This window comes from Danio aesculapii, chromosome 1 (genome assembly GCF_903798145.1).
Source record: "Danio aesculapii chromosome 1, fDanAes4.1, whole genome shotgun sequence".
Lineage (NCBI taxonomy): Eukaryota > Metazoa > Chordata > Actinopteri > Cypriniformes > Danionidae > Danio > Danio aesculapii.
Window position 1 is genome coordinate 42,008,211 of NC_079435.1, and position 14,392 is coordinate 42,022,602.

General features: G+C 34.8%; 1 protein-coding gene across 6 annotated transcripts in view; it reads right to left on the bottom strand.

Moving 5' to 3' along the window:
* Nucleotides 1-14,392, bottom strand: part of limch1a (LIM and calponin homology domains 1a) — a 115,770-nt gene that overhangs the window by 78,123 nt on the left and 23,255 nt on the right. For all 6 annotated transcript variants that reach the window (XM_056460737.1, XM_056460731.1, XM_056460715.1 and 3 more), the window contains exons 2-4: nt 5,964-6,034; nt 1,923-1,992; nt 1,132-1,238 (exon numbers count right to left, since the gene is read on the bottom strand). In XM_056460737.1, the coding sequence (XP_056316712.1) occupies nt 1,132-1,238; nt 1,923-1,992; nt 5,964-6,034 (248 nt within the window). The remainder of the gene's footprint in view (nt 1-1,131; nt 1,239-1,922; nt 1,993-5,963; nt 6,035-14,392) is intronic.

Here is a 14,392-nt window from a genome sequence, read left to right on the forward strand (position 1 = left end):
ATCAGCGCGCTGCTACATTGAAAACATATGATTCGATTCACGCCTTCTGATTGGTTCTCGGGATATAGCGTATTTTGCTGTCAAAAGCAAGTGGTGTTTAGTGGCTTTTGACAACAAACTGTTTTTCTGAATGCGCTGAAGCTGGGATTTAGATGATTTGAAGCAAATCTATTTGTTGAACATGCACTACGTGCCTAAAGCATTCACTCAATGTCATTATCTCATTTTTGGCGGAAGTGACGTTTAGCGGCTTTTGCATATATATATATATATATATATATATATATATATATATATATATATATATATATATATATATATATATATATATATATATATATATATATATATATATATATATATATATATATATATATATTTTATTTATTTTCTTTTTTAGCTTAGTCCCTTTATTAATCCGGGGTCGCTACAGTGGAATGCCCTTCCAGCCGCAACATATCTCTGGGAAACATCCGTGTTATATATGCAAATTATATATAAATTTAAATATCTATGTAACAAAACATGTTGTATAGTTTTGTATAGTTTTTTTTTCTATGTATGTGTGTGTATCGCATATACATAAATATATAACACACATATATATTATGTCAAAAAAACTTTAATTTTGGATGCAATTAATCACGATTACTCTTTTCAAATGTTTTTAAAACAAATTAAAATGTCAATAACAGACAAAGATACGTTTTTTTGGTTTCAACTTATTTTAAGGTACAATTCTTGCTATTAACAAACCATTAACTATAACTTTTGCCTCAATAAACTCATAACTTGTTGCTCATTTATAGTTATTAAAGTAGTAGCTAGCTTTAGGTAGATAGGTGGATAGGGTTGGGGATGTAGAATAAGATCATGCAGAATATGTACTTTATAGATACAAATAAACAGCCACTAGCTAATATTCAGAATTGGTCAGTAAAGTGCTAGTGTTTTTCATGTGAATTTGTCATTTTTATGCATCTAAATGTTATCACAGTTTCTTTTATGAGATATCCTAAAATGTGCATAAAAATCAGTGCCAAACTGATTGCTATGATTCATCACACTCTCTTTCAGCACATAATAGGTCTGCCCCTCGTGTACACACAAGCACATACATATAGCACATACGTTAAGTTTGCTCGTATAGATGTATCTTGCAGGTCTCCAGGATCGAACAGCTGTGACCCCTTCAATCCCACCTCTTCACATCCTCTCAGAAACATTGTCAGATTATCCTGAGGTGAAACAAAACACACATATTAAGGATTAATGTATGTTGCGATTACACATCACAGTTTGTATTATCAACCCCCCAAAATATTTAAAGAATAAGCAGTTATAGGTCATTTTATAATTTTTGTTTTCTTTCATTTAATTTGCAATATGGTACAATAAAATATCATGAATGGTAATACCACGGTTTGTCCACGGAGCTTTAACTTACTTAGTTCACTGATTATCAGAATCAGAATCAGAAAGAGCTTTATTGCCAGGTATGTTTACACATACGAGGAATTTGTTTTCGTGACAGAGCTTCTACAGTGCAACAGGATTACAGAGACAGGACAAAAAACAGATAATAAATATATATTTTTTAAAAATAGAAGTAGTGAGTGAAAATATACAGATTGACAAGTGTATGTACATGTTTATTACTATATAAAACGTTATATGTGCAGCTGTTATGTGCAAATTGCCATGTAAGTGTATGGTTAAATAAGTGTATATGTGTATAAAAGTGTATAGCAAGTAGTGATGTTGGGTTATTTGTATTTATCTTGACAGAAACACAGACAAACTGGGACAGTACTGGATTTGTTCGGAGAGAGCACAGTGCGAAGACTGGCCTGACACAAACAGGCACAGAACAACACAAACACACACAAATGAACGGACAAACACACACTAACTGAACTCACCAGTCCTGCGATGGGTGTTGGAAGTCTGTTTATCTTTTTCACAAGACCTGGCTTGATTGAACTCAGCAGCCTAATGAAATCACATGATATGAGAGAGAAATGAATGTTCCTTACAATCAGCTTAGAATATCAGAATAATTTCTGAAGGATCACTGAAGACGGAGTAACTTCTGGTAAAAATTCCAGTGAACCACAGCCAGGGCCGGATTAACCAATGGGCCTTATGGGCACAGGCCCAAGGGCCCGTGCGCACTTGGGGCCCCTGCAGGAGCCCATTTCGGAGTGTCTTTTTAGCCTAAGTGCAAATAGCGCACCTAGTTGGAATAAACTATATTCACGGTTTCCTTGCATCAACGTCTGATTGATAGAGACAAGATAAGTAAAGAGTGCAGCAAATGACAGCGTGAGTGGCGTACCTCGTTAAGCGCACGGCAATATCTTTTGACGCGATCGGTCATCAACCCCGGTTCGAATCAATGACTGTATAAAATTGGAATCCACTGTCTGCTGAACCCGTGCTACTATTCCTCTCCATATTACATATCAGATTGGAAATATATTTATTTGTAATAGGAAGAAAAAAAATTAAATAATGAAAATGTGATAAGTGATATGTGTGAAATGTGATAAAGTCACAAGTGCCTGGGTTATTTAATAATGTTTAGCCTATTTCACATGTGTATAATTGTCTATAAACTGTTATTTTTCCACCTGGTGTTAAACGTTAGCAACAAATTAATAGAATTGATTCGTATCTACAATGTTAGTCGCCCTTTTCTGAACTTCAATCAATGAGAAGACGTTATGGTAACGTTAGATGAGTAAGCTAGCACTAACCAGGAGGCTAATGGCAGCGCAGCGCGGACTGGATTCATCATGTCAGAGACAGACAGAAAAAGGAGAGAGAGAGAGGGAGAGAGAGAAAGGCCCTGAAGAGGAGAGAGACAGGAGAGAAGAAGTATAGTGTGTGATTTCGGATACTTTTAGGTTTATAATCAAGTTGATCGATGCTGTTTGCCTACTCAATCACGAGAAGAGTAGAGAAAATAGAGGGAGAGGAGGAGAGAGAGTAAATCATTAATAAGTGTGTATTATGAAAGACTCAGATTCATAGAACTGGATTGGAGAGGCATTGTGTGTTATATGCCATGCCAATAATACGCTTTATAAGTTTGTAGAAGTTATACATTAAAAATACCCTTAAAAAAAAATATATATATATTAGTATTATACTTATTAGTATTTTAATAAGTAAAATCTTTGTAGACTATATAAATATGTACTATATATCATTTATTTAAATTATACCAATTAAAGATTCATTTTATTAAAAAATTATTATATTATTCTTATTTTTTAATTCAACTATAGGGGTGTGGCCGGGTAGGGGGCCTTACAAGACAATGTGCCCAGGGGCCCCTGAAGTCTTAATCCGGGCCTGACCACAGCAAAAATAAACTACATTTGTTAATATATTAAAATAGAAAGCAGCTCTTTTTTATAGGTGTAATAATATTTCACATCATTAAAAAATATTATTGACGCCGAACTTTTAAACAACAGTAAATTTCATGAAATCATGTCATCAAAATGTATGATTTTATTCATATAATCAATGTATTGTTTTTCCTTTGTAACAAACAGTCAAGCCCAAAATAATTTTAGGCTTGACTGTAAATAAACTGTAATAAATATAACAGTAAAGTCAACTAATCGCTTTTTACAGTATATCAATAGGATCCATTATGTTGATAATGACTTTAAAAGGGTTATTCAGAAGGACCCACATTTATCTTAATCTTAAGCAAGACATTATATAATGATTCCAACATCATAAGTCATTGTTTTATTTATATGTCAATATTGAATTTTACCTTTATAACTTGTGGAGCTGTGCATTGATAGATTTGCTCTTCAGTGTTTAATTAAAATTAAACCACACTCAACTGAACTAAATTGAACTTGAACTCTGAAAACTGGACTGACACACTTTCAGATTACTAGATCTTCTATGTTACAGTTTTTTCCAACTGCTTACACACGTTTTCAAAACAATTTCTCCTTTTTTCAAAACTCTACACACAATTCTCAGAACTGCACACACAAAATGCAAAATGTCTCACATCCAGGGGCGTTGCTAGACATAAAGCTCTACTGGGGCACGTACCCCCTTCGCCCATACCCCCCCCCCCCCCCCCCCCCCCCCCCCCCCCAAATAAAATGTATGTACATATAAATACACTATTATTCACTATTATTTTGAAGAATAATTGTATAATAATAAGAATACTTTTATTTATAATATAATATATCATATTATAAATAAAAGTATTCTTATTATTATACAATTATTCTTCAAATAATCTTAAATGTAATTGGAAAACAACTGGAGTGATGCTAAGATCATTTAAGAAATTACTTTTGCATAAATATTAATTTCATTTGAATTAAATTCTATAGACAATTCAATAAAATAAAAAAAAAGATGTCATAGGATTATCTGTTGTAGACTTGACACATGGCAGATAATTAGGTTTGTTAAGTCTTTACCTCCCTGACTCCTCATCCCTCCTTTTTGCTTCATACAAAAAAATCTATTAGGAGGCATGCTTAGTAAGATCACCATTATATTGTTTAAACTTTAGTTTTGTCCACTTGCAAAACAAAAAAGGCTGTTACGCTGGTTTCCAACGCATGAGCGGCGCGTAACAAGTAGCCTGCTTTTTTGGCGCGCATGTTTACTATCGGGACTCTCAGAAGAAGAGCAGCGCGTGCGCGAGGCGCGCGTGTTCTCTGCGCACACGCGGTGATGCGTCAGTTTGCTTTTTGATTACATTGCTTTCACCAGCGTTGGTTCAGTTGCACATAGAGAATAACGTCTTTATTTCGGAATGACCACTTTTAATAAATACACTTGCATATGAAGTAAATCATATCTCAATGCATTTACTGGGGCACTGGAGATTTTCACTGGGGCACGATTGGGTCTAGCGACGCCCCTGCTCACATCTAATTCAAAATGTAACACTGCATTTAAAATGCCGTAAACACACGTCACAATGAAGCATTTGCATCAAATGGCAAACACTTCTTTCATAATACTAAATGTTTGAATAAACCATGTAAACACTGTTTTAGTAAATCTAAAGCTCTTTGCTCTTCCATAGGCTTATATCTACATTTCAATACAATGTTGACATGACATGAAAAAACTGAAAATATTCATTAGGCTAAACATTATTGTTGTTTATAGCATACAAAAACATAAACATACTGTATGTTAAAATTAAAAAAATAAATAAAATAAAACATATGCAAAGCAAAAGTTTATACTTTAGAATACAGTAAAACCACAATTGTGTGTGAGAGGAGTGTCGATGGGAGAAGTGTCCATTGCCTGGAAAAGCGTCATGTGGGTGTAGGGTTGGTCATCATACACTTTACAGAGCTAGGCTCAGAAGAATTCCTTTATTCTTTTTTAGAGTTTAGGATTTAGGATTTAGAAAAGAAGAAAATGGGGTAGGTACAAAACTACAAATTGTGAATGGGTGGAAAACCATTTTTTTTGGACCAGAACAGCCCAGTGTCCTATCACCTTTGGCCTAGACCAAAGCAGTGATTAGTTAAGGAGCGTGTGTGTGCGACCTTGTGAATAAGTGTAGTATTTTGACTGGTTGTGCTTGGAAAAGGAAAGCAAGTGGTTTTGTGTTTTAGGTAGAGGGTTGTGTATAGAGTTTTGAAAAAAGTGTTTTATGCAATTGAAATAGGAGTTCAAGGCTGAGAAATAGCTTCTGGTTTTGGAGATTTGAGGTATAGTTTTGCATTTTGAGTGAGATGTTTCAGAAATTGTGTGACAAGAAAAGATTTTGTGTGTAAGCAGTAAGAAAAAAGTGTGTAGGAAAAAACTGTATTACACTGCATATAATTAGCATGTCATCAAAACATGTTTTTTTAAGCACTTGCCAAAAATCTCAAATTCAACAAAAAAGAAAGAAAATAGAATTTACATCCACATCAAAATTAAATTTCAGTAAAACTCACTCGCAAAGCAGAATGCCATTCTCCAGTCCACTTCTGAAATCCTTATCCCCGAAACTTCTTCCTGTCACTGCCTGTAATACAGAAAACAAGATAAAACAATCAAAGTTGTGATGAGAAGAATGAAGAGGTAACTGAATGATAATGTAACCTGTATACTAATAATGTGTGAAATGAATATAGTGACCTTAAATAAAATATTTCAAAAATAATGCCACAGAAGAACTCTTTTTGGATCTTTAAAGAGCTTTTCAGTTAACCAATAATAATCGGTTTATCTTTCTTTTTTCCATTGTAAAAAAAAACATTTGTGGAATTTAAGGTTTATTTGGATAATAAAGTTTCTTCATGAAAGCATTTATAACAAAAAAGATATTTAGCTTTGCCGTAGGTGACTATCTTCAGAAAGATTTTTGTTGTGCTGGTTGAAAGTCTCTTCACATTCCAATAGTATTGATTAAAGTAAATCATCCAAATATATTTATAAGTTTTTGTTCATCTTCATATTCTATATTGGGTTACTTTTGCATGCTGGAGGAAGGATGACACCATGGCTAAAGTATTTCTTTTAGACAGGTAATGTTCTGTTTTAATGCAAAGCTTATGTTGACTTTGTTGTTACAAATGGGTTATATGCACAGAAGTGTTGTTCAGCTACTGAAATCTCCTGGCAAAAGATTGACGTGATTATTTTCAATTTGATAAGGGACCTTTTACAGCATCGATAATGTAGATTTTATTTATTTTAACAATGAAACATAAGTAAATAGAGCTATTCAGCCTGCTTTACTGAGGTTACGTTGGTTTTATATTCACATTGGTTCATTTTTGAACAATGACAACCTGTGATGCACTTCCTATATTGTTTATCACGCTACTCTAAATATTCAGTCTGAAATGGCATGTAAGTATGGCTTAATAATAAGTGCAATTTCTGCACCCCGCCAGCCAACCATACAGTAGTTGCTTTAGCATGAGAGAGTGAGACCTGCGATCTTTGCATGCATGAAATATTGCACATTATGACAAGTTTTGCTTGCTACACAACCAAAAAGGTGCTAAATATAATACAGTTTTTCATTCGGAATTGTAGTATTATAATGTACTATAAAGTTTTATAACTGGCGAATAACATGATCTAGTGCAGGGTTGCCCAAACTTTGTCCTTTAAAAGGGCAAAAAAAGCCAACTTCATTGAGGGCTGTGGGTCGAGTATATACTAAACTGTATATTTTCAATTTGCCATGGATAATTTCCAAATTTTTTCGGTAATATTTAACAATAGCTAGAAAAACTTTACTTTAAATCATATTAATTGATGCAGTATCATTTTTTAAGATTTTATAATGAACTTATATAAACAATCCCATTTAAAACACAATAAAGTTCAATGTTGAATACACAAGTCGAGCTGCTCCTGCCTTTACCTTGATTTGCTTGCAGATGTCTTGTGCATTGTCCTCTGTCAAGTGACAGTATTTACATTTTAGAAGTCTGTTTCATTTACAACATTTAATTAAATCCTTTAATTTCCGTTCATTTTTTGTAGCTCAGCAATAAAACAAAACAAAAGGTTACGTTACGTATAATCTCTGTCAACGGCAGTCGCCCCAACCACCTTCCCATCATTCTCCCTCTCTTTTAAATGGGATGGTGGGTCAAATCAAAGGTTACCATGGGCCAACTTTGGCCCGTGAGCTCTACTTTGGTCATCTCTGATCTAATGGGTTGTTTACTGTCAACTTTAAGGTGTGCGTTCATGATATCAGGAGGTGTGGCTTTGGATGGCAGGGTAGGCACTGTGTTTTCAAAGATATTATGCTAACCGGTTAGCATTTTAGCAGATCACATACTGCACCTTTAAAATAGCTTGTGCTTAAATATTAATCAAAAAGATGCTTTCTATTTTTTTAAGAAAGCCTAATGATACTTTAGAGCTCACATAACCCAGCAGGAAGAGGACGTCAATATGACATCAGATTGAAGCTGTACCCCAACATTGTGGGGACATTGCATTTTGTTTGGAAATGAAAATCGTGAAGACATCAGAACCCAATGTCAGGCCGATGTCATTGTCCAACGTCCAACCTAAAATCAACCAAATATCAACAATTAATCATGTTACAGCTTGATGTTCTGTGGACGTTTCCACTATGACGGCTATCAGATGTTGGATTTTGGTTGCCATAGTTGATGAATAAATGTCAGTATTTGACGTCAATAAGACGTTGTTCGGTTAAGATGTTGGCTTGACTTTGGTCACTTTGACGTTATCACTATGACATCTATCAGATATTGGATGTTGGTCACTTTCCAACACAAACCAAATATCAACGTCATTTGATGTCGTTATTGTACGTCAAAATAACATTGTCCTTAGACACTGGCTAGACATTGAATTTTGATCACCTGACATCACAACCTAAATCTAACCTAATATTACCATCTTAAGAAAAAAAATTATAATTCACTTACACACACGTTATGGCCATAGAAGCTCTTATTTCGGTTATGTGTGTGTGTGTGTGTTTGTGTGTGCGTGTGTGTGTGTGTGTGTGTGTGTGTGTGTGTCTGCATGTGCGCTTGTCAGTGTGTAAATAGGTATAGTATGTGTTTATCTGTATGTATGCATAAGTGATTATGTACATGTACTTACAATGGTATCTAAAGTTGTATTGCATAACCTCTAATCTTTACTTAACACACTGTGCATAACAGAGAGAGAAATACTAATTTGCTCATTTATATTGCCAAAAGGCCAAGTGCTTAACGAAGCAGCTGAGATTAGAAAAGATTATTATGCAAAACACCTTTGAATAAAGAAAAAACCTACAAACATGCACACAATCACCCATAAACCTGTTACCTCCTAAACCTAAACTGCTCTCATGGCTGGAAACAGCTGACCTGTACATCAGTGTGAGGTCACTCATTGTCTATTGTCCTTCAAGGAAGCCACAGTGTCACAAACATGACCTTAAATGAACAAGCGGGAAATCAAAGAATATAAAGTATATCGCTTGCCAATAGGGCTGCATGATACTGGGAAACTATGTAATGTTGTTATAGAGTGTTGTGATCACTATATAACTTACTTGCAAAATGTTATTTTATCAGCAATTTAAAAATATAATTTATTTATGTAATGATCAAACTAAAATAAACAAGTAATAGATTTAGTTTTTCTGAGCTAATTAAATAAAATAAAAACACTAAGTCAAGGTGCATACATTTAGACTTTAACACCACAAATGACTAAAAACCCCTTCTTGTCTCCAAGCATTAGTATTTATTTTCAGCTCTAAGTTCACCTACTGAGGCGGGGATTGAGATAGTAAAGGCCCCATCTGATTGGTCAGATATGGATAAACAACCTATGCATGCAGCACACAAATGCTTGGCACATAAAATGAATTCAATTTATTGCACTTTCCTTGTTGTGATATGGATATTGCACATACTATTATCATGATAAAGATAATTTTTCATTGTGCAGCCCTACTTACCAGTAACTTTTTAAATAGCTTCTAGCAATGCCTGAGAATCCGATTTGTTTTTGTGCAATTATCAAATCTTAAAAGGTGTACAGTAATTAATATAAATTATAACACTTTGCACGTGAGCAGCTTATGATGACATTGTTTTCAGCTGCTCAGAGCATTCACAGTAAATGCACGTTTACATAAACTTTTGAATCACCTATAAAAAGCATTTGAAAATGCAACATGCTCCAAATCTAAGTTGAGAATGATTTATGAAACCTATCTATCAAACCTTCGAGCAAAAGTGAAGCAAAAGTGAAGCTGAACTACAACTGAATATCACAAAAACAAAAGAGATGGTAATTAATTGTAGAAAAAATGCTTTAGAAGTGAAACCAGTGTATTTTAACGGAAAACAAGTTGAAAGGGTACAGGAATATAAGTATCTTGGTACAATATTTGATACCACATTAAAGTTCCAGCAGATTTCAGAAGCTGTTGCTAAGAAAGTGCATCAGAGAATGTATGTTCTTAGAAAACTGAACTCTTTCTGTGTAGAAAAACGCATACTGAGAACTTTTTATACCACCTATATCGAGAGTTTATTAAGCTTTTCCTTTTTATGCTGGTTCTCTTCACTTTCCGTTAGAGAGAAAAATCGACTGCAAAATTTAGTCAAGACTTGCTCCAAGATTATTGGTTTACCTCTGAGGAGTCTAGCAGAGTTACATGAACAGCAAGTATTAAGGAAAACTCAAACTGTTATAAGAGATGACTCCCATCCTCTGAAGCCTTTTTTGTTCTGTTGCCCTCTGGAAGAATGTTAAGAAGCATTAAATGCTCTTCCAACAGATATAAATTTACATTTGTTTCAGAGGCAGTAAGGCTTTACAACATTACATTTTAGCAAGTTTTAAATTTACATTTCTAATACATGTGTTTTTCCATGTTTTTTTTTTTTTTTAACTATTTATGAAGTTATACATGAAGCATGCTGGATTGTTTTTTTTGTTTTGTTTTGTTTTTTTAACACTGTTTGTAAGTGATTTGTCTCCTTATGTGTTTGTTGAATCATGAAATGCTATTACCCTAATCTAATTGCCTCTGGTGGGATTAATAAAGTTGTTAAACCTTAAACCTTAAAAATAAAAGTTGCTCTATTCTGACAAAATAAAGCACACAAAAAAGTTAAAGGGACAGTTTACCCCCCAGTTTACCCCCTAAAATACTACTACTACTACTACTAATAATAATAATAAGTCCACCAAACTGTTTGAGTTTCTTTCTTCACAAAAAAAGATATTTTTGAAGACTGTTGGAAACCAGTATGTATGGTTGTTTTTTTCCTTCTATGGATGTACCGATTTCCAAAATTCTTCAAACTATCTTTGAAACAGAAAAACAAAACTGATTTGGAACCACAAGATTGTGTGTACATTTTATTTCCGGGTAACTTATTATTTTAAATAATTTAATGTTAAAATAAACAAACAAACAAAATTAACCCTTTCCTTTTGAATTTCTGATAAACGTATACATCTATCCTTACATCTCCTTTATCATTACTTATTTCTCTCTCCTATTTGAAGTTAGTTACTTAACTTAAAAACAACACGTTGACTTCATTTAACAGGTTTACTCTCATTCATTCATAATTTTCCTTCAGCTTAGTCCCTTATTTATCAGGGGTCACCACAGCAGAATGAACCGCCAACTATTCCAGCATATGTTTTACGCAGTGGATACCTTTCCAGCCGCAACCATACACTCATACACACACACTCATACACTACGGCCATTTAAGTTCATCCAATTCACCAATCGTCACCTTAGAATTATATGGTTCTATCTGACATTTTTGTCAAAATTGAGTTATTGACATATTCTTATTAAATGACAACTTATTTACATTATGAGACTTTTTTAATAAGTTGTTTACATTTGAAGACTTTTTATTTAAATAACAAATGTTAGACATACTGTTTGCTAAGGAACGCAAAAACTTTGAAGCTCAATATCTAAAAATCATTCAGAAAGCAGACAGAACCTTCTAATTCCAAGATGATGACATGTCTTTGGACTGTGGGGGAAAACGGAGCACCTGGAGGAAAACCACGCCAACACAGGGAGAACAAGCAAACTCCAAAGAAATGCCAACTGGCCCAGCTGAGATTCGAACCAGCAACCATCTTGTAGGGAGGCGACAGTGCTAACCACTGAACCACCATGCTGCCAGTTTTACTCTCTTTTTTAAGTAAAGTCAACTAATTAATAGTAAATCCAAATTATCCATTATGATCAAAATAACATTAAAGGGTCAGACCACAAGAAACCACATTTATTTTAATCTTCTTCATCTCATATATAAAACATTTAAACGATCATATAATATAATCAGATAAACGAACATATAAATCTCACATATAAAATGATGCATGACACCTAAGAGTAATCAGAAATTTGGCCTACACTGAAGTAATAAGGAGAAACCCAGATAGAGCTTATTATTCCTAAATACCAGCAGTGCTGTTCCTGGCTGAGTGTCGCACATGTTGCTCTGCACACACTGCTGAAGAATGCAGACCCTGGGAACAGTTTACAATCATTTCATTCTGCGCTTTAGAGTTTATGCTGCACATTTCAGCCCAGATTGTTTTGCATTGCAAAGAGGCTGTTACATAAGAATTGGGGGAGTTAGAATTTATATTTCACATAACAAAGCCATATGTGATTTAGCTTATTTCAGAGATATGTTCATTGATAAAATGCAAAGTTTCATTGGAGATGTGAAATGACTTCTGACATGTGTTCTCTAAATTGTCTATGGGTGTATGTTTGCAGCTGTTGGTAACGGTGCTAAGGGCTAATGTTGCCAACACTGAAATACAGTATGGATTATTGTAATAGCCAAGACACATGCTGTGTCCAAAATCACATTTTCGGTCACTTCCTATGTAGTGAATACATTATAGATGACTGTACATGGAGTCATGTATAAGTCAGACTGAGCAACTGAATTAGGACACTAAAAGTCTCTAAAGCGGTCACATGTACTCAGCATGGGTAAAATCTTTGCATGGCAGGAGCAGCTGCCATAAAGACTTGCCACTCACTCTACCCGTCACCACTTAAGGCAGCCGCCAGTCTACCCGTCACTGTGTCACAGTCACCGGCTAAAATGCCCACCAGACACACCAGAGGGCACTCTACTTCACATCTGTCACTCAACCGGACTTCATGTCCCAAAATCCCTTACACCGCACACCTGAATCTCATTTGAGTCACTTGATTGTGATTACACAGATACCTGCAGCCAATGTACACCCTCATAAAAGCACCAGTCATACACATTTACTGCTGAGTATTGTTTTCCTGTTATGGACTTTTTGATGTTTTGCCTAACTTTGTATTTTAACCCTGGACTATTTTTGTGTCTGATGAGCGTTTGCAGCCTGGCTAGACCCTTTTCCTATCTTTACGGTGTGGAGAAGCCCAAAAGAAGCATACCACAGAGACTGCTGCATGCCCAGAGTGAAGCATGGGGGCTGGACCAGTGATGGTTTGGGCTGCAGATTCATGGCATTCCCTAGGCCCAATACATGTGCTAAATGAGTGCGTCACTGCCAAGGACTACCAAAGAAAGGAACATGTGCACCGAATGGTTCAAACATTTTATCCTGAAGGCGGTGCCGTGTATCAGGATGATAATGCAGCAATACACACAGCAAGACTGGTGACAGAGTGGTTTGATGAACCTGAGAGTGTTGAACATCTCCCATGGCCTGCACAGTCACCAGATCAGTATATTATTGAGCCACTTTGGGGTGTTCTGGAGGAGCAAATCAGGAAACATTTCCCCCACCAGGATGACCTGACCACTATTCTGCTAGAAGAACTTGTATCTGTTATTCCCAAGATGAACTGATGCTGTATTTGCTGCAAAAGGAGATCCTACACCATTCTAATGAATTACTGTGGTCTAAAACAAGGTGCTTCAGTTTCATTATCCAACCTCAGTAGGTTTGGCTATAATTATGCATTCAGAAATGTAATGCTGCTGATGGTAACACGACTGACAGTTTTGTTCTTATACTTGTCATAAAAGTAGGTGATTAAAAAGAAAGCTAATGACAGATTTTTAAACATCAGTGTTTTGTTATTTAAAAATCACTAATTGGGGTTTTATCTTTTAGGTTTTTAATGGTTTTATTTATTCATTTTCTTACTTTGTCACTTTAGAGTATATAACTTTTGGCCTTCTAGCTGTTGGAAAAAAATATGTAGTTGAATCAGATTGCCACTTTCTTACCCTTAGAAATCCGACTTATAAGTTATGTCAGAGATCTGATGATTTCTGACAAATCCGGGATCCTCTTTGAGAATTTTTGGAGAATGTATAATGAAAGACTGTATTTTTTGTTAATTTTACCCTTCACAAAGGACTTGAATTACTAGCTGATAGATGATAGTATAATAGATGGCTGTATTATTGTATATATGATGACATGAGACACATACCACTGTTTAGTCATTGCAATTCTTTAAATAATAAAAATTAACTGGTACTTGTGGAAAAACATCAAAAACACCATTGTGGATGAAAATGAAAACAAAAAACAGGCTCAAGAGATTATCTTACAGATGGAAAGCAGGACAAGTTAACAATTTATTTTAAACTGCTGAAGAAATAAATCCTGTTAAAGCCTAGTTCTTATTATTATGTTGATTCAAGTTTTATGACAGATCAATTTATTACTGTCAACTTTTCTTTTTGTTTATTTACTCCACTCACTTTAGAGTTACTTCGTGTTTATAGAAAGTGAAGTTGAACATCTCCCAAGGCCTGCATAGTCACCAGATCTGAATATTAAAGTCACTTTAGGGTGTTTTGGAGTAGCGAGTCAGGGATTGTTTTCCTTCACCAGCTGACCAGTATTTAGCAAAAAGAAC